General features: G+C 46.6%; 6 protein-coding genes across 8 annotated transcripts; 4 read left to right on the top strand and 2 right to left on the bottom strand.

Moving 5' to 3' along the window:
• The first annotated feature begins 172 nt into the window (after positions 1 to 172).
• Positions 173 to 10,393, top strand: LOC6729100 (broad-complex core protein). 2 transcript variants are annotated; one of them, XM_002104385.4, is made up of 3 exons: positions 173 to 794; positions 6,209 to 7,135; positions 7,977 to 9,075. In XM_002104385.4, exons 1-3 carry the CDS (start codon positions 590 to 592, stop codon positions 8,882 to 8,884), a joined length of 2,040 nt encoding a protein of 679 aa, XP_002104421.2. In that variant the 5' UTR covers positions 173 to 589; the 3' UTR covers positions 8,885 to 9,075. The 2 variants fall into 2 exon arrangements, with proteins under 2 accessions (XP_002104421.2, XP_016035747.1); XM_016177276.3 differs by lacking the exon at positions 7,977 to 9,075 and adding an exon at positions 9,486 to 10,393 and having other exon boundaries at positions 174 to 794.
• LOC6729103 (26S proteasome non-ATPase regulatory subunit 6) lies at positions 10,302 to 11,707 on the bottom strand. Its single transcript, XM_002104388.4, has one exon. The coding sequence runs from the start codon at positions 11,561 to 11,563 to the stop codon at positions 10,394 to 10,396; it is 1,170 nt and encodes a 389-aa protein (XP_002104424.1). The 5' UTR covers positions 11,564 to 11,707; the 3' UTR covers positions 10,302 to 10,393.
• A 339-nt stretch (positions 11,708 to 12,046) lies between these two features.
• Positions 12,047 to 14,240, top strand: LOC6729104 (AP-2 complex subunit mu). 2 transcript variants are annotated; one of them, XM_016177277.3, is made up of 4 exons: positions 12,047 to 12,164; positions 12,225 to 12,413; positions 12,482 to 12,920; positions 12,977 to 14,240. In XM_016177277.3, the coding sequence occupies exons 2-4, from the start codon at positions 12,237 to 12,239 to the stop codon at positions 13,672 to 13,674; spliced, it is 1,314 nt and encodes a 437-aa protein (XP_016035748.1). In that variant the 5' UTR covers positions 12,047 to 12,164; positions 12,225 to 12,236; the 3' UTR covers positions 13,675 to 14,240. The 2 variants fall into 2 exon arrangements, with proteins under 2 accessions (XP_016035748.1, XP_002104425.1); XM_002104389.4 differs by having other exon boundaries at positions 12,074 to 12,413.
• Positions 14,241 to 14,574: 334 nt separating this feature from the next.
• LOC6729105 (protein D3) lies at positions 14,575 to 15,582 on the top strand. The gene is made up of 2 exons (XM_002104390.4): positions 14,575 to 15,320; positions 15,382 to 15,582. The coding sequence occupies exons 1-2, from the start codon at positions 14,920 to 14,922 to the stop codon at positions 15,518 to 15,520; spliced, it is 540 nt and encodes a 179-aa protein (XP_002104426.1). The 5' UTR covers positions 14,575 to 14,919; the 3' UTR covers positions 15,521 to 15,582.
• Positions 15,583 to 15,658: 76 nt separating this feature from the next.
• Positions 15,659 to 16,337, top strand: LOC6729106 (protein D3). Its single transcript, XM_002104391.4, has one exon. The coding sequence runs from the start codon at positions 15,740 to 15,742 to the stop codon at positions 16,268 to 16,270; it is 531 nt and encodes a 176-aa protein (XP_002104427.1). The 5' UTR covers positions 15,659 to 15,739; the 3' UTR covers positions 16,271 to 16,337.
• Positions 16,338 to 16,527: 190 nt separating this feature from the next.
• Positions 16,528 to 17,837, bottom strand: LOC6729107 (valacyclovir hydrolase). Its single transcript, XM_002104392.4, has one exon. It carries the CDS (start codon positions 17,650 to 17,652, stop codon positions 16,816 to 16,818), a length of 837 nt encoding a protein of 278 aa, XP_002104428.1. The 5' UTR covers positions 17,653 to 17,837; the 3' UTR covers positions 16,528 to 16,815.
• Between the last annotated feature and the right edge of the window lie 1,035 nt (positions 17,838 to 18,872).

The following is an 18,872-nucleotide window of genomic DNA, read 5'->3' on the forward strand; positions in this document are numbered from 1 at the left end:
GTATACTAAATAGCCCTGTATTTATTTTCTCTCTAACGTTTTTCTTTGTGATAACAGTTTTGATTGTTAATCAAATTTTTATAACTGGAATTAAAGTTCACCAAACATTTTCGTTTGTTTACCAGTGGCCAGTGAGACCGTTCGCTGTGGCGCTCGAAAAACCAAAATTTCACTGTTCCCCAAAGTGCGGGGGGGTGGTGGGTTCATTATCAGCCGGAACGTAAACAGCGTCGCTGCTTTTCACGCTTTCCGATAAAAATGTTTAAATCACACTGTGTTAATTAGAGCCCAAATCAAAATCAATGCGCCCGTGGACGCGAACGACTCGAGATCGTGTGCGCGTGAATGCGGATCGAGTAGCCACCAGCTAGTTTATCAAATTCGAGCCATTGATATAATAAAAATAAAGGTGCGTGAGAATACGTGAATTGTGATTTTTGGTCCGTGAACGAATCACGAGCAAAGCGGATAAACAAAAGCCATAAAAAACAGATTCGCACGAGAATCATCGCAAAAGTCGGTGCGCATAAATTACGCTTCCCAATTGGAATTGGAAAAGTTTGATTTTCGGCGAGCATCCGCATTCGCCATGGACGACGAGTTCAAGCTGTGCTGGAAGAACTTCCAGGACAACATAGCGAGCGGCTTCCAGAATTTGTACGACCGCGGCGACCTGGTAGACGTGACCCTCGCCTGCGATGGAAAGCTCCTCCATGCCCACAAGATAGTACTGGCCATCTGCAGCCCTTACTTCCAGGAGATCTTCACCACCAATCCCTGCAAACATCCCATCAGTGAGTACTCCGATTGGGCTGCCCAAGATTGTGGTCCCATCAATAGACTACCTCGCCGGCGTCCTCGGTTTAAATGCTAAGTTATGCTGCGTGGCTTACATTGTCAGCGGCATTCATATGTGTATTTTGATACTCGGCACGGAAGTGGTCCTCCAGAAATTGGTCAAGTTTTATGTTCCGGGCTTTCGTTGCCATGCATATGGATGATCCTAATGGAACATTGAGTGCCTAACTGAAGCACTCGAGTCTCTTACAAATTGCTTAGCTCTTGGCATTGCAAATACATTGTAGACGTATTTTCTTGGAATTTTTATAAGCCGGAAAAGAGTCTGAACTTTCCCTAGGTCATTTCATACCCTTCATATACATACGTATATAGTCTATATAATGCCAGGGAAGAGTGACTACTGGTCAAGCAGATACTGATTTTCTCATTCGGCCGCAGTATTCCTCCAGAAATCGGTCAGTTTATCACTGGGACAGCGATGTCAGTTTATCGAGGAGCCCGCCCGTCAGCCTGTCTGTTCGTCACTCTTGTCAAACGCTTAGATATAAATCAACCTTTGTGTTAAATTCCATGACACATTCGGTGGTTATCAGCCCAGCTCCACCGCCAGTTCGATTTCGAGTTACAGTCGAGAGTCCCAGCACGTCTAGTTCTTTACAGTATCGCTACCATAAACCCAACTATACTCGCCTTATTAAATTTACACTTAATTTTAGAACTCTGTTTCATAAGCCTAACTTGCCTTTTTAACATACAAACTAATCAATCGAATAATATTATTAGTCGTTTGATGGATCGCCCCTTAAAATTAAGTATTTTACTTGTCAGAGATATTAGGATGATCATAAATAGAATATGCAAATGCATTAAGGTTTATCCATCCTATAGTTATCTAAATAAGTTGTAATGAGTTGTAATCATTTCATAACCGATTTGATTAACTAAGCCAATCCAGGGGTTCGTAATACCTTCCCGTTTCTGGTCCCTGTTTCAGTTAGTGAAGTTTGACTGTAGAGTTGTAAATCTAAAGACAAACAGCAGCAACCCACTAAGAATCGAGGTCTGGTGATAATCCTCCGCTGAGCCGGAGTGCCGCCGCGTTGTCTATGCCTGTGTGGTAGCTGCTGGAGTCCTCCGCCTCCGGAGGCACAACGGGATTGTTTACCCACGCCACGCACGGAGTATCCACCGGCGGAGGGAGTATCGTGATAAGGTCCATGGCAAGAGAGAGCGCAGAGTCGGAGGCGCAGCCCACTTCGATCGGATCGGGGAGATTGGGTGCGTTGCTGACCTCATCAAATGTACTTCAAATGGACTCTAGAACGGTGGTGTTGTACTATTTATGTACGGTATATGGTGTATGGATATGATATCGCCGTGGCCCCTCCTGGTCGGTCCGATTCCGATTTCGTTCGCGGTCGTGTTGAACACGGCTGCCTGCTGCACGGTGGCTTTATCTGATCAGGCGGCCATAAAAAATAAGGTTTTATCTTTTCAAGTAGCAGCAGGAAGGTGCTACCTACCCACGAACGCTGCTACAAGAGGTATTTCCAAAGATAAAGAATATTAATATACCCTATAAATAACGGCGAACCCAAGCGGGGGCAAGCTATTAAATATAGACCAGCCAGCCAACCAACAACAGTCATCGAGGTGCTAACAAGCCAAATGGCTATGTGTTTGTTCCGTGTGTAACACGCAGCAACAACAATAGTCGAAATATTTTTTATCTTTTTATCGCGTTTAACAATCATTTATTGCCCAACTGAGTAACTGAGTACCCGCCCGCCCACTCCTTCACCCTTCCAGCCACTCGAAGAATTTAGTTTAGTCGAGATATTGATTAGAGAGCCTCGCTACATACATACATACGTTTGTCCGCTGCTCCGGACGTGTAAATCAATCCACACCGTGCCGGCCCAAGTGGTTATATCTGGCCAACAGTCACAGTCCCCAATACAATGCTAATCCTCCAAAATTATCTATTTATTATTGGCATAAACAAGACGGACATCGTCTGGGGGCAGGCGTTTTATCAGCCCAGCGTTTAGTGCCAACCACTTTACTTTGGGTATCACTCTTGATCGTAAAATAAGATTTTGAACTTATTGCTCGTTAGATAACGCACTCAGACAGCCGCAGCATGTGCCATGTGTGATATTGGGCCTCTCCAAGAACCAGGTCCAAGCCACTTCCCTTCAAAGTCCCCGTGGCCCCGTAGTCCCCTAACCACCTGGCCACCTGGCAATTCCCACTCCCGATTTGAAGTAGCCACAGCGATCGAATATAGCCGCGGTTGCTTACCAGCCAGCGTTTGGGTTCGGAAGATAATATAATATCGATTCGCCGGCCGGACTTGTCGTAAATATTAAACACCCAATGTTATTAATATATTGCCGCACCGTGACTAAAAACAAAGTCGTCGTGCTATTTTTTTTCCCTACGCTTCAGAGGGGGTAAACAATTTTTATGGATCGCTGCACTATTTATTTGGGCAAAATAATCCATTTTTGGCCACGTTGGACTTTGAGTTTCCGTGCGTTCTTAACCCCTAATCTTGAATTTGTTTATTTCGATGTTATACGCTTGCCAAGATTATCAAAGGTGTTTGAATCGGTCGGCAACTAAGGAAGATCTTAGTTAATTGGGACTTGTGGCAGGTAAAGATAGCTAGTTTTTGAGTTTTCAAAAAATCTGAGATTGGTACTAAAATTGGGAAATAAAGGAATTCAATTTTTTGATAATTTAGTAATAATGATCTTCGCAAAAAGGAAAGCTCAGCTTATCATATTTTGAAATATTTTGAAACTCTCACTCAAATATTAAGATGAGTAGCTAATGTTTACTGCATAATCTACTTAAATGCTTTGAAAGACGTTAATCCAATTGAATTATCGAGTTTATAAACCCTTCTACATTTCCCGCTTCTGGGTTACCCAATCGATCGAATCGAAAGCTGTTTACGTACAGCAGTATTTTATGGTCTCTTCGTATTATATCAAACTTTGACTTTGAGCATATGAAATTTCATAAATGCTTTTATTGCCCATATGTGTTGACAATTTGTAATTTATTGCCCTGTTAGAAGTCAGAAGCCAGTAGCTAGTGGCTAGCAGCTAACAGCCAGAAATCGCCAATGGACGAGGAGTGGCAATCGACTAAGCTGGGCTAATCCCTGGGCCAGTTGCGCTCCTTCGGGGCATTAATTTTCGCAGAGAGTTTGGGGCGGGAAAGGGAGGAATCCGAATGGAAATCTATGACCAAGCTCTTGGGTTGGCTGGCCTGTCGTTGGGCTTGTTGGCCTTTTATCAGGTTGTACTACCACCAGCACGACAATTCGATTCGACTACTCGACTATTATGGCGTTCGGAGATAACAAATATTTATGAATGTTCGTGCGACGACATTGTCAAAATGAGGCAGCCCACTCCACTACAAGCCCGACGGCTCTATACGAATCGCCGAGGGGAACGACAATAGAACCTATTGGCGTTCTGATTCGATAAACATTTATCATAATCATAAAATAAAACTGTTTCGAAATCGATCGCCTGCGATCCGATTGGTGGAACCATTTCGAGTGGGCGTGATCTTGTTGGCGAGGGTGTTCGGGCCCCAAAACAAATCAAAATCGAGACTGTGGCAGATATCGCTGCAGTTCCCCAGTTCCCAATCCCCGGTACCCAATCCCCAATTCCAACAGACTCTCTGATATCAGCAGAGATCACTGCGGGTCAGGCGACCATTAAATCCATATTCCCTGGTTGATGGTACCATACATATATGGCATACATTTGGGCAAACAGCGATCGAGACGCGATGATCTGAGTTTTGGGTACTGTCGATTCCCTTATCGGCAGAGCATGCACGGATTTATCACGTTCTCCGTGAACTTTAGACAGAGTTTATCTACGGTCGGGGTCCATAAATGGTTTATTGATTCGAAAGAATTTTGTATATGGATCTCTTTGTCTCGATTCACGCTCGTTCTTTATCTCCGGCGATGCTGACCATGTATCTCCAGCTCCGTGAACGGAAAAGTGAGGCAAATGATAGTGATAGTGGTGTATACGGAGTGCCCTCAATGTGTAATCCCGTATCTATCTGGCATCAGTTGAGACCCGATGTGTGCACTGTACCCCTGGAGCAATACATATGTATATTGCCTGGATTTTGATCTTCGCCAGGCGATCACTCGGTCGAATACGGACATACCAAGGCGCAGATAGATAGATAGGCGAGACGGAATGATCCGTAATGACGACTACGGCAAATGATAGGGCACAATTGATGTCGTCGTTCGGTCAGATTAAGCAACCAAGTTTGTCTGTTGCTGATCGGCGATTTAATATTGTATTTACATACAGTCGTACATATGCGATGTATGTACGCCTGTTTGTGTAATAAAATTGTTATTGAGAACAAGTGATAATATTGTTTTTAACTAGATGTTGATGCTGCTAGCGAGACTGGCACAGTGGGCAGGGGTTGATGGGAAAGCGCTGATAAGATTCAGTTTCAGATCAGCAAATTCGAAATAATCTGTCAGAAAGAAAGTACGAACCTAATCTGGAATCGGGTTCAAACACTTTAGTTCACTTGTGAATCCTACTTTTGGCGGGAATGCTAAATGATGAATTATCATGAACAACGACCTCGCATTATTGGACTCTTTAAAACATACTAATAGTTTAAAATAGAAACATTTTTCTCTGCAGAAACGATTAGAAACTTATATTATCACGGCTAAAACATATGTATAGGCATTTTTGAAACACATAAACCTACTTTAATGGCCCACTGTGAACTATGAAATATTGAAACTTATGTGGCATGATCTCGAACCACCCCTGAGATAACAGATCCGCACCACTGTGGTGCCGATCCGATTCGAATCCGGACAGCTCCACAGCTTCTTAGGACGAGTGGGGAGCACGCGGATGATATGTCATGCTACTTATTTTATAATTATTGCTGTGCTACTGCTACTGCGTTGCTGTTGTTGAGTTTATATTTAAGTTTTCAGATTTCTTATCATAGCTGTTTTTATGTATTGATTTAGTATTTGAGCGTTTCGATGATAACATCTCCACTACGAATGTGACCTCCTTTCCACTGATGTTATTATTGTCGTTTCGAGTCTTTATGTAAACAAGGAATTACGTTGAATTATTTTTGGGAGAGGGAAAAACATAAAAACTGTTTGTAATCAGTCTGGAAACATTTAAAAATTCCCTTTGGGTTTAAACGCATTTCAAATATTCTTTGCGTTGTTGACAAACATGTTTTTGGATTTTTCCAAAAATTTTGTTTGTTACTTACCCTGCCTAATAAAAAATGTGATTTTTGTGAATTTCTTCATGGTTTCCTTTCATAACTTGTTTTGTACATCCCCAAATCTTTCTAGTAATACTCAAGGATGTGAGCTTCAACATTATGATGGAGCTACTGGAGTTTATGTACCAAGGAGTGGTGAATGTTAAGCACACGGAGCTGCAGTCGTTCATGAAAATTGGCCAGCTGCTGCAGATCAAGGGCTTGGCTACCAATTCGAACTCCTCGCCAGGATCGAGTGTCTCGGAGAAGTCCTCTAGTCAGCCACCGGCAGAAGAATCAAGCAACACCAACAGCACCAATCATCACAACTCTAGCACTAATAGCAATAACAATAGCAAATCGGAAACGGATCACAATGAATCCAAGGGCCAGAGCAATTCAAGAACCACTTCGCCAGGTGGTGCCAGCCGAGCCTCCAACGATGCCAGCCACCTGTATACATCCAACAAACGTCCAATGCCGTCGGATTTTGGCAGCGATTCCCTGTCCATTTACTCCGGCAAGCAGTTGAGACGCTCCCTCAAGGATCACGGTTCCGGCGGAAGCGAAGGCGGCGGAGGCGATCACGCTGATACCGCATCCGGAGTGGACAACAGCATGAATTCAGAGGAGTTCTTCTTGCCACCCATTCCACAAATCACGATGGGAGAACAGCGCTACGATCTCGGAGGTCTGAAACGGGAATCGGATGGTCACCACCATGGTCCCTTGTCGGCTGGCGGAGGAAGTTCGGGCAGCGTGGGCAGCCTCACCTCCTCGGCCTCTCCGTCTGCACCCATCCGTAATCCCTTTGCCCCGACCTTCATGGACAGCTTCAACTACTACAAGGGCGGCAACAGCAGTGGTCCCAGCGGCAGTTCCAATAACTCGGTTGGCCCCGGTGGCGTCAACAACAATGGCTCCGTGGGCCTTGGCTCCAGCACCGAGTATCCTAACGAACTGTTCATGCCCAACGATTACTCCAAGAACTTTGCCAACCACATGGACATTCCCTCAAGTAGGTTGCCTCCAGATTTGTGCCTCTGGCACTCTTTTTATCACTTTTCTGTTGCATGTAGCTTGGCATTCATATTGACTTATTGTTTAATTCTTTATAAGCTATTATTTTGCATCCATCATTCGGCACATAATATAACTCGATTATTCACTCCACGTACACACTAGCCCACTGAACTCATTGTCACTAACCAGGAATGGAGCCAAATGGAGACCTAACAGAGCGGCCATTGATTGTAGAGGGATATTTGCTGATTTAACTGGGGTAAAAGTATTAACAGAAGTAAATACTTGAACTGAGCGTATAGTTAGATAAACATATCAGATAGCTCTGATTGCCCGTGAGATTCAGTTGTTCGATCGACCTGGCAGACTGGTGGGCCTCAACTTTTGCCACATGTTTTGCTGCAATTTTATCCAAGGGGTTGAAGACTATTCGATTCACCAGAAAAACCACACAATGGGGTTAAATATTTGGCTCAAAGTTTGTGAATTTTGATATTCTAGCTTTAAATCGTAATGTTTTAAATTAACTAAAGCTGAGATCATACTAGGAAGAACTAAGGAAACACTTTCAGCTGCATTTTAAACACACATTAAGTAGTGCTTTCAGTTTAAATACATTAAGTATTGGCTTTATAACGTGGTAAAATCGAATCCTTGTAACGCCTAACAATCCGCACAGTATCGAGAACACGCACACCCAATCGCATATTCCAAACGGAGGAGGAGCGTGACTCCTCCCCCACTATCCAATAGCTTGCCTCTTTCCCCTGTAAATAACACCCTTTGAGCGTCCAGCGAAGAACAGACCACTAATGATCCACCATTGTCCGGAGCAGGCGGCAGCAACATGGTGATGCTGTCCACCACCTCGCTGCTCCACGGCAACTGCGTGTTCAACCGGAACAACACGGTGGCCACGCAGCAGGGCATGAAGACCTACTGGCTGTGCAAGTCGTACAGGATCAGCATGTGCCGGGCGCGGTGCATCACACACTTGGGCAGGATCATATCCGCCACGGGCGTCCACAACCATACGCCGCACATGCGCGGAGGTCAGGGATCTTCGGCGCCCTCGACAGCGTCAGTTTCTGGAAATCCAGCCCCGGCGCCCATTTCCAGCCAAGCGGGTTACTCTCTGACGGATGGAGGTGGCCATTTGGGTTCGGATTTGCAGCATGGCAATCGAGTGAGCAACATGTTTGCCAATCAAACGCCACCACCACCGCCGCCACCACCGCCACTCCCGGTGACATCAACACCGCACCACCCGCATCATCACCACCACTTGGGACAACCGCTGCCCAATCTTCTGGTGCAGCACCACCCGGCGCCATCGCACATGGAGCAGCATGGCAGCCCGGCTAGCCTGTTGCATAATCCAAATCTGATGCACCTGCAGACCCCGACGCACCACCACCAACAGCAACACCACCAGCAGCACTCGCCACACAATCCTCCGCCTCCGCAGCAGCACAATCTGGAGCTGGGAGGTGGCTCGGGATCGGGAGCAGTGCTTCTCTCGCCGGCGCATCTGCAGCAAAGTCCGCAATCCAACCGGAGCAATCATTCCCTCCAGGCGCAGAGTCCACCTCCACAGTCAGTGGAGGAACAGCAGTCACACCAGCAGCAGCAGCAAGAAGGGGCCACCTCTGAGGTTACCACGGATCCCAGCACTGCTCACGTGATCAACTCCATCACCATTTCCCCGAACACAAGGCACACCTTCAAGATGGAGAACATGTAAGGCTGTCGCCGGGTAATCCCCCCACATTGCACTGCCTCAAGAGCGGATGAGTAATTTATTTTTGCCTAGCTAGAGTTTTTAGTAGAAAATTGAATTTGATTCGAGCGAAAGAGAGATGAGTTAGTAATGTAAATACCCGTACCAATGTGCATAATGTATTTGATAAACTAATGCGAAACGATAAACCAAAAGCTACTAATGGGCGCTGTGAAATGAATCCCAGATTAAGCTAACCAGAGTAATTTTGGATATGTTTCGTGGCCCTGTGCGTATATCAATGGGTAGTCCAATGGCCAAGCACTAACCAACTACATATGGACGTATATCTTTAAAATAGACTAATTGGCACTTTCGATCTGATATATTTATAATGCTATGCCAGGTCCAACGGTATCTTTCTTTAACTTATATATTCAACGAAGCAGGTAAGTAAACTGCATGAACACATAAACACACATACTTTTGGGCTCATTCGTGTATGTCCTGGCATCCAAAACCAAACATAACCAGCAGAGGGAGCGGAGAGTACAACTCCAAGCATACCCATCAGCAGCCTCAGACCCAAACCGATCCTCACTAGCCTTCTCGTCCTGTATTGTAGTCGCACCCGGCGAGCACTGGTTCCAGGGCAAGCTGGAGTTCATGCTGAGCCAGCGCGGCAAGCCGCTGCTGGTCCACGACGGGCACACCTTCGGCATTCAGTACGTGCGCAAGGACAAGAAGTACTGGCAGTGCAACCTGTCGCGCAAGTTCAACTGCAAGGCGCGCGTGACCACCACGGACACCGGCGACATCATCGTGACTAACAACGAGCACTGCCACACGGAGATACGTCAGCACCTGCGCAAGGATTACCAGCGAAACAAGGTGATGATGAATGCACTGATCAACCTAAGTACGAGTCATATGCGGCGAAACAATATGGGCGGCCTGGGTGCCTTGCCCATGGTGCCCGAAGTTCTGAACCAGGTTACACCCATTCACGAGATGGTCCAAAACTTACATGACATGGCAGCAAAAGTATCGGCCGGGCAGCAACATCATCATCAACAACAGCAACAGCAGCGGGCACATGATATGGAGGAGCCGCTAGACTGCGGACTCCGATCGTCGGCGGCGCTGGAGGAGATGGCGCGCAGCTTCATGACCAACAACAAGCCCTCAATTGCCTTTCCGGGCAGCGAGTCTGGTCATAACCAGCATGGTAGCGATACCAAAGAGGAACCGTCTTGGAAGGAGAAGATCGAGGGCGATGCTTAGGCTTACATTTACATAAATAGCGGGTCAAATGACAGTTAAGTACAAAAGTGGAATGATTGCAATAATACTCAAATACACTAAAGACGGCGTAACCAAAACAATTCCAAAGAATTTAGTTAATACATAAGCGAACGTACAATCTGCTAGAGCATTTCCATGAGTTTTATATCGTTTTTATTATTGTACGTTGCGTTAGCTTTACACTGTAATAAATGTTGAATTTGAATAAATCTTTTTATATGAACTACATTAGATGTTTATCACGCGGCTCAACTTCTGAATGCGGTTGAGCAGCAGATCGCCCTGCTTGATGGTCGCCTGGTACTGCCAGTTCTTGTTGTCAGGCCGATTGGTCTCCACAATGCCACCGACGCGATCCACCTTGGCGTGCAGCCGTCCGGCGGCGATGAAGCGGGCCAGCTCCTGGTCAATGTATTCCACGGTTACGCCGAACGACTCGGCCATATACTGCAGGGTGAGGGAGCGATACGACTCCAGCAACTGGGTGTAGCCCAGAATGCGCATCTCGCGCACGTAGTAGCGGTAGTGGGGATGAATGAGGTAGTCCAAGCGCAGTTGCTTCTCTACGCCGGCCAGGTGTACGTAGAAGTTCTCATATTGGCAGTTGTACAAGGAAAACAGGAACTGTTTCACGTCGGGCAGGCCGTGGAGCACCTCCTGGATTTCTGAGCCCTTGATCACCTTGTCGCGCAGCTCATTGCGGGGCAGGGCGATCATGGCCACGTAAACGGTGTAACGCACAAAGGTGGGGTAGTCCATCAGTTCGTATGAGGTGAAGGTGCTTACGGTGTCCAGGAAGAACGTGGCCGCCGCCTTGAAGTCACGCACCGCCACCGAGTAAACACCCTGGTAGACCTTCAGCCGGTTGCGTCGGTCCCAGTCGCCGCCTTCCTCGATCAGATACTTGGCCTTGTCGATGTTGCGAGTAATGAGATCGTGGTCGAGGTAAAACAGTCCCAAGCGGATCAGATGGAACACGATGTCCAGGCGGTGGCCCAGGGAAACGGTCTTTTCGTAGGTCTTGCGGAAGGCGGTCTCTGCTGCAGCCTTGTCGCCGATGCGGCACAAGTACTCTGACTTCTTAAGGTTCGCCTCGCGCACTTCCATCTCGCCCAGATTCTTCTCCGCATCCTCGATTGCCGCATCCAGTTGCTCAACCTCTACGCGGTTGTTTTCCTTCATGCGCGCCAGCAGATCCTTATCCACGGTCCAGCCGAGTTCCGAACAGATGTGCTCGTACCACGGGGCCATGTTCTCCGTGCGAATCGCCTCCAGAAGCTTCGCCTTCAATGCCGCATCCTGCTTGTATTCCGCCAGGGTGAGCAGGAACTTCGTCTGGGCCAGCTCCAGGTTCGGGTTCTTCTCCAGACCCTGCTCCTCCAGGTTTTCGGCAGGCATTTTGGTCGGATTTGTTGGCTTTGCTTTGTTAAACGCAGAGAAAAAGTTGATTTTCTTGACAAAACTCAATTTTGTTTTTGTCAAATCGCAGAGTCATGTACGACCAGTGTGACCCCAAAGTTATCGATAAGTTATACCGTATATTTTTACATTGCCAAAAATACCAGAACAATGTCCGTCAAGATAGCGACGAAATTTGAACAGTGCAATTTCCAATTGGAAATTTTTATTTTAATTCATTTATAAATTCTGAAAGTAATTTTAATTCAAGAAACTAGAGAGATGTCTAGAAAAGAACTGATGTTTCATGCTAACGTTGTCGAACAATTAAGAGATATTGGGTTGTAAAATAATTGGTGAATCTATTTTTTTCCAATAACACGACTTCTATACTTTTTGGAAATATTCAAACTAAATCCCAAGAAGTAAACTTAATGTGGGATTTTAAATGCCCAGAACTCGAAAAAAACTTTTTAAATAATTTTAAGACCGTATCACGTATGGTATATACTGGACCTCGAAGGGTCACACTAAAGGGGAGTGAAAATTGATTTTCTGATAAAAATTTTCGCTTGAAGCTCCAGCATCGTCCACTGCTCATGTATATATCTTATATTCGCATATAAATATATATATTACACCGACTTGGACTAACCATCAGATAGCGCACAAGATGATTGGCGGCCTGTTCGTCTACAACCACAAGGGCGAGGTGCTGATCTCGCGAGTTTACCGCGACGACATCGGTCGGAATGCCGTGGACGCCTTTCGGGTCAACGTCATCCACGCCCGCCAGCAGGTCCGCTCGCCAGTGACCAACATTGCGAGGACCAGCTTCTTCCACATCAAGGTCGGTGAACGAAGTTCCTATGTCACCATCACCATCACTCCCACTCATCATCCAAATTCCTTCCACAGAGAGCAAACATTTGGCTGGCGGCTGTGACCAAGCAGAATGTTAACGCCGCGATGGTGTTTGAGTTCCTTTTGAAGATCATCGAGGTGATGCAATCCTACTTCGGCAAGATCTCCGAGGAGAACATCAAGAATAACTTCGTGCTCATTTACGAGCTGCTGGATGAGATCCTCGACTTTGGATACCCGCAGAACACGGACTCCGGCACCCTGAAGACCTTCATCACACAGCAGGGCATCAAGTCGGCCACCAAGGAGGAGCAGATGCAGATAACCTCGCAGGTCACCGGCCAGATTGGCTGGCGTCGCGAGGGCATCAAGTACCGACGCAACGAGCTTTTCCTGGACGTATTGGAGTACGTGAACCTGCTGATGAGCCCGCAGGGTCAGGTTTTGTCTGCCCATGTGGCCGGCAAGGTGGTAATGAAGTCGTATTTGTCGGGTAAGTCAGCATAAATAAGCTAGACATTATTCCTTTTATTAATCGCCATTTTGTAGGCATGCCCGAGTGCAAGTTCGGCATCAACGACAAGATCGTGATGGAGTCTAAGGGACGCGGTCTCTCCGGAAATTCAGAGGCGGAAACCTCACGCTCCGGCAAGCCCGTCGTGGTCATCGATGACTGCCAGTTCCATCAGTGCGTCAAGCTAAGCAAATTCGAGACGGAGCATTCGATCAGCTTCATCCCGCCGGACGGGGAGTTCGAGCTGATGCGTTACCGTACCACCAAAGACATTTCGCTGCCATTCCGAGTCATCCCGCTGGTGCGGGAGGTGGGCCGCACCAAGATGGAGGTTAAGGTTGTGCTGAAGTCCAACTTTAAGCCCTCGCTGCTGGGCCAAAAGATCGAGGTGAAAATACCAACCCCACTTAATACATCGGGAGTGCAGCTCATCTGCCTGAAGGGCAAAGCCAAATACAAGGCATCGGAGAACGCGATCGTGTGGAAAATTAAACGCATGGCGGGCATGAAGGAGACACAGCTGTCTGCGGAAATCGAGCTTTTGGAGACGGACACCAAGAAGAAGTGGACCAGGCCGCCCATCTCTATGAACTTTGAGGTGCCGTTCGCGCCGTCCGGCTTCAAGGTACGCTACCTGAAGGTGTTCGAGCCCAAGCTCAACTACTCCGACCACGACGTGGTTAAATGGGTGCGCTACATCGGACGCAGTGGCTTATATGAGACGCGCTGCTAGGGCGCCCAAGCATCGCCATCACGGAGCAAGATTATCACAGTTGAATTTAACGAGATGAATGGAGAACGTGTTACCGCATCTATTGGTATTTCCTCAATCAAATTGAACCAGCAGTTTATGTATTCCAAGATTAGTTCCAGCAAGTTCGGAGGAGGCCCGAGTAGCGGGTCCACCCCGGACACCCTATGCCGTATACCGCACACACTGCCTCCGCGAGCACTGGTTATGCGGGCGGGGCGTGTTCCCCATAGACATACCACTACTAGGTACTATGATTTACCCTACTATGTAAATGTAAACTATGTTGTTTTTATATGCGTCGCGGGACGCCTCTCAAATCTCACGCTCACGTTTCACAACTCTAATTATTATTTGTATTATCGTATTATAAATATATATATATGTATATTTAATCATTATTTTCATTGTGCAAAGAACAAAGGCGATAAATGCAACTAAGCGTATTTAATAGACCAAAACTCTGTCAGCGCTATCAATATTGATATTCAAGTGTTAATAATATTCGAATTGTTTAATAAATAAATTAGCATGATATATACTAAAAATGAAATGTTTTTCGTTGGTGAAAGGGTATCGTATATGGCTTTTCCCTATATCGAACTGATATGCCCAACAATAAAACGGAAAGGTACGATTACAACCTCATAAATGGGTGATATACCACTTTATGATCAGCCCACAAGTGCTGTCTTCGCTATCAGGTGTGCACATTGGTTCGAGATCAGCCAAATCCTTGGATTCAAGTCAGAATTATGGATGATACCCAACGAAGTGAAAACTAGTTCTTAGCCATGAATCATCGCACCAAGCTGTTTTTGGAAGTGATCTTTGCGTTATGGGCAGCCAAAATGTACCTAAAAATGCCAGTTGGCATAAAAGCTTGGTTATCGTGGTAGGGCTTTTCACAATTTTCCATCGCTGCGACAAATCAATGTCGGAACATTGACCAATCAGTTCACCCTGCGATAAAGTTTATTCCTCTGTGTCCATTAAACTATTATTTCTAGGTGTTAGCTGTTGCCAGCGCCGGATAGCCTTGAGTGGTTTCGCCATCCAGATACTAATTAATTGAACTGGAAATTTTAATAAATCCGTAGATATCCGCTGAATCAGAGTGAAGCTTTTGCTTTGTTATCACGCAGCCGGCTTGGTCATCAGAGTGATAACGCCACGAAAAAATAAAACAGTATCGTCATCTTTTTGGGCTGACACGTTACACGTAACATGGATGACATAGTACCCGATGTGCTGGATGCGGTTCCCGCTGATACCATAACGGTCATCTATGTCGATGACCTGGAGGTGAAGCAGGGCAACGAGCTGACCCCCACTCAGGTGAAGGATCAACCGATTGTCAGCTGGTCTGGGCTGGAGGGAAAGTCCAACCTATTGACCCTGCTCATGGTGGATCCCGATGCACCGACTCGTCAGGATCCCAAGTACCGTGAGATTCTGCACTGGTCTGTGGTCAACATTCCCGGCAGCAATGTGGATCCTTCTGGAGGCCACTCCTTAGCAGACTACGTTGGATCTGGACCACCCAAGGACACTGGCCTGCATCGGTATATTTTCCTGCTCTACCAGCAGGAGAACAAGATCGAGGAGACGCCCACTATTTCCAATACGTATGATATATAAAAACACATTTATCAGTGTACTGTGATACTAATCCATTCCCATTCACAGTACTCGCACCGGCCGTTTGAACTTCAACACCCGGGACTTTGCCGCCAAACATGGATTGGGCGAGCCCATTGCCGCCAATTATTACCAGGCCCAGTATGATGACTATGTTCCAATCCGGAATAAAATGATCGTAGGCTAGATTTGTGCATATATCATGCAGGGTTTTCAATTCCCCGTCAATAAAGTTTAACCAATCGCTTATCTCGCTATCTATGCGTTGGGGTATTAACTGAAAAGTGCACGGAACTGATTAGGCGACGGACTCCGTCCGCCGATAAAAGGCCAGACATCAGGGATCCGGGACAGAGTCAACTCGCTAACGCCACACCGAGCAGAAGCAGCAGAACTACCAGCTAACATGGACACCGCCGGCATTATTCCCGACATCATCGACGTCAAGCCCGCCTCCAAGGCCACCATCACCTATCCTTCCGGCGTTCAGGTTGAGCTGGGCAAGGAGCTGACTCCCACTCAGGTGAAGGACCAGCCCACGGTCGTCTTCGATGCCGAGCCCAACTCCCTGTACACCATCCTGTTGGTGGACCCCGACGCACCCAGCCGCGAGGACCCCAAGTTCCGTGAGCTGCTCCACTGGCTGGTGATCAACATTCCCGGCAACAAGGTGTCCGAGGGCCAGACCATCGCCGAGTACATCGGTGCTGGACCCCGCGAGGGAACCGGCCTGCACCGCTACGTCTTCCTGGTGTTCAAGCAGAACGACAAGATCACCACCGAGAAGTTCGTGTCCAAGACCAGCCGCACTGGCCGCATCAACGTCAAGGCCCGCGACTACATCCAGAAGTACAGCTTCGGCGGTCCCGTGGCCGGCAACTTCTTCCAGGCCCAGTACGATGACTACGTGAAGACCCTCATTGAGACGGTCCAGTAATCTGGCCACCAACTGATCAGCTCTCTGTGAAATAATAAATTTTAAATATGTACTAGTTCTCATAAAAGCTATCTCATACTTGATTGTGGGCGGTCTTCTGCTTTGCGATTTCCAAAAGCAGCTCAAGTATTTTTTTTAAGAATTACTTTTGATAACATTTCCGGAATTAATTTGGCCTTGTCGAAGCTTACATTTTTCTTTAAAATGGTCTCTCTTTCTTATGAAGTTAAGTTTATAAGAGCAAGAGAAAGGAAATGTTTATAATTTATCATTTATTCCCCTTTTGCTAAGTTAAGTGATATGGTTGTTTTTCAATTCATTTCAAAATGATTCATTTAATAGATAACACTTTTCCTTAACTTAGATATGAATTTGATTCATCAAAACTATTAGTTTCCTTTTAAAATTCGAACTTTGAACACCTGCGTGCTCATTTCTGATAACTGCTTTCACATATGTATAACGAATATCCATCGAACTTCAAGTTACGATTGTCCAACATGTAATGAGTTTGGATCCATGAAAGCTTAAATATATTGGTTAATCTAGTCCTTTTTGTTAAAGAAATCAGCCACCAGCTTGTTAAACTCCTCCGCATAACGTAGATGGATATTATGCTTCCCCTCGGGGAACTCGTAATACTCCGCATGGGGCAAACGCTCCCTCAGCCAAGGAATGTGCTCCGCCGCTATCATGGGATCCTTTTTTCCGTGGAGTATAAAAGTAGGTATCTTTATTTTCTCAACTTCGGCGCGACAGAAGTCTCCATCCCGTTGGTCATAGAAGGCGCACGCGGCGTCCACCCATTCGGCCCACAATTGGGGGAATCTTTCGACGCCGTAAACCTTCTCCATGGGCTCACGCATGCGCGGCGACCACTTGGCTACATCCCGGATATTCTTAAGGGCCATGACTTCGTCGGCGTTCAAGTAGGCACCTGCTCCCCAGATGGCTAGGCGATCCACAGCTTCCGCATGGCGACCTGCGACTATAAGCGCCGTGATGCCTCCATCGCTCCAGCCCAAAATGGAAAAGCGTGGTCTGTCCAGGGCACGCATCAAATCCACGGCTGCCTGGGCATCCTCCCGAAAGAATTCAAGGCCGAACTTGCGCTGCTGCGGCACTGATTTGCCATAACCCGGCGGATCCCATGCGATGATGGTGTGACCCGGCAGCAGTTTCGGCAGCTGCTCGATCTGGGGCCTAAAGTCGGTCCAAGAGGAACCCAGTGCTCCCGGCATCAGGAGTAGACTCCGCTCCCCACTGCCGCTCTCCACAATGTTCAAATCTGAGCCATTTACCCGAACTTTCCGCTCCGTGTGTACCAAGCGCCTGGTGATCGGGGAACGGGCACCCACAAGCCGGCACAGATTGCCCAGCATTACGTAAGCGAGATCTAACGGGGATTTTGGAGTATAGCAACAAACTTAGCTGCTTCTCAAGGGCTCTTCAGATGTCCAGAAAGGAATATTCGGCAAATTCTAATCTTTACACACGACGCCTTGTAAAGTGCACTTGATAAAGTTCCGTTGATAACAGCTGATTGATAAGAACAGCTGTAAGTAAACGATCGGATTAGTGTGGCTGCACGTGCGATGGTGGCATATACCGTTAAATCAAACGTAAATATACCAAAAAAAAACAATTTTAAAAGAAACGTTAAATTTTTAATTATTTGAAAAATGTTTTAAGATTGTTATTTATAGGCATTGGGTAACGCACTGGCATTTTTGAGAATGTTCCTGAAATTTAAAAGATTTTTCCATTCATTTTGAAGAATATTACTTGACAATACCGAACTCTCCACAGATTTTAAAATAAAGGTAGTTTAAAAGCCCTTGAAAGTTCAAGAGCTGCCGCTCAGTTTGAATTTAAGCTTTTCGCTCTTCCCCCAGCTTTTGGCATTCCCAATCCTAGTCCTTGTTAGTCCACTTGAACGTCACGACTTCGAAGGACAATGGACAGCACGTGCTGGCATTTGTTTAGCCTTTAGCGTGCGTTAAAATATTATTAAAAACCGTAAGTGCTTAAGAGCAGGATCCTGGTCCCTGCTGTAATGGTCAGTGCGTGATTCGTGTGCTCAAATTAATGTGTTCGCCTGGATTGCGACGACGATTAATGGAGGCGACGGCCTTGCAATTGCTCTCCTAGGACGAAGGAGCATGGTGATGGGATTTTTCAGGGACAGGACATACACCCACAATCGAGAGTATGGGACATCACATTCCACTGCCAATGCAAATGCAAATCGAATTCGACTCCGAGTTGTCGAAGTTGCGTAGTAAATGTCAAGGAATTTACACGGGTCGTCTCGGAGATAGTGAGCCTGTGGGGGTGTCCGTTTGAGTTGGTGTGTGTGAGTGTGCGTGCGGCCACAGGACACCCACGCACACAGCTGAACATGCATATGTGTGTATCCATGTGAATGTGGCATCTAATACGCTTTAGTGGTGCAGGTTATGAACCTGCGTGCTATTCGCTCATTACGCATGTGTGAGTGGGCAGCTGGTGTCTATGTGTGCGTTTGTGTGTTAGTAGTACGCATATGCATGCCTCGTGCGAAGTAAGCGAGCTTTTAATTTTTGGCATTCCCACGCACTAC

Source organism: Drosophila simulans, chromosome 3R (genome assembly GCF_016746395.2).
Source record: "Drosophila simulans strain w501 chromosome 3R, Prin_Dsim_3.1, whole genome shotgun sequence".
Taxonomy (NCBI): Eukaryota; Metazoa; Arthropoda; class Insecta; order Diptera; family Drosophilidae; genus Drosophila; species Drosophila simulans.

Excerpts from the sequence above, each read along its gene's own strand:
- LOC6729103 (XM_002104388.4), bottom strand. The coding sequence starts at position 11,563 with ATGCCTGCCGAAAACCTGGAGGAGCAGGGTCTGGAGAAGAACCCGAAC.
- LOC6729106 (XM_002104391.4), top strand. The coding sequence starts at position 15,740 with ATGGACACCGCCGGCATTATTCCCGACATCATCGACGTCAAGCCCGCC.
- LOC6729104 (XM_016177277.3), top strand. The coding sequence starts at position 12,237 with ATGATTGGCGGCCTGTTCGTCTACAACCACAAGGGCGAGGTGCTGATC. Across the intron at positions 12,414-12,481 it reads CCAGCTTCTTCCACATCAAG|AGAGCAAACATTTGGCTGGC; the intron begins GTCGGTGAACGA and ends TTCCTTCCACAG. Across the intron at positions 12,921-12,976 it reads AATGAAGTCGTATTTGTCGG|GCATGCCCGAGTGCAAGTTC; the intron begins GTAAGTCAGCAT and ends GCCATTTTGTAG.
- LOC6729107 (XM_002104392.4), bottom strand. The coding sequence starts at position 17,652 with ATGCTGGGCAATCTGTGCCGGCTTGTGGGTGCCCGTTCCCCGATCACC.
- LOC6729105 (XM_002104390.4), top strand. The coding sequence starts at position 14,920 with ATGGATGACATAGTACCCGATGTGCTGGATGCGGTTCCCGCTGATACC. Across the intron at positions 15,321-15,381 it reads ACGCCCACTATTTCCAATAC|TACTCGCACCGGCCGTTTGA; the intron begins GTATGATATATA and ends TCCCATTCACAG.
- LOC6729100 (XM_002104385.4), top strand. The coding sequence starts at position 590 with ATGGACGACGAGTTCAAGCTGTGCTGGAAGAACTTCCAGGACAACATA. Across the intron at positions 795-6,208 it reads TCCCTGCAAACATCCCATCA|TAATACTCAAGGATGTGAGC; the intron begins GTGAGTACTCCG and ends AAATCTTTCTAG. Across the intron at positions 7,136-7,976 it reads CCACATGGACATTCCCTCAA|GCGGCAGCAACATGGTGATG; the intron begins GTAGGTTGCCTC and ends TGTCCGGAGCAG.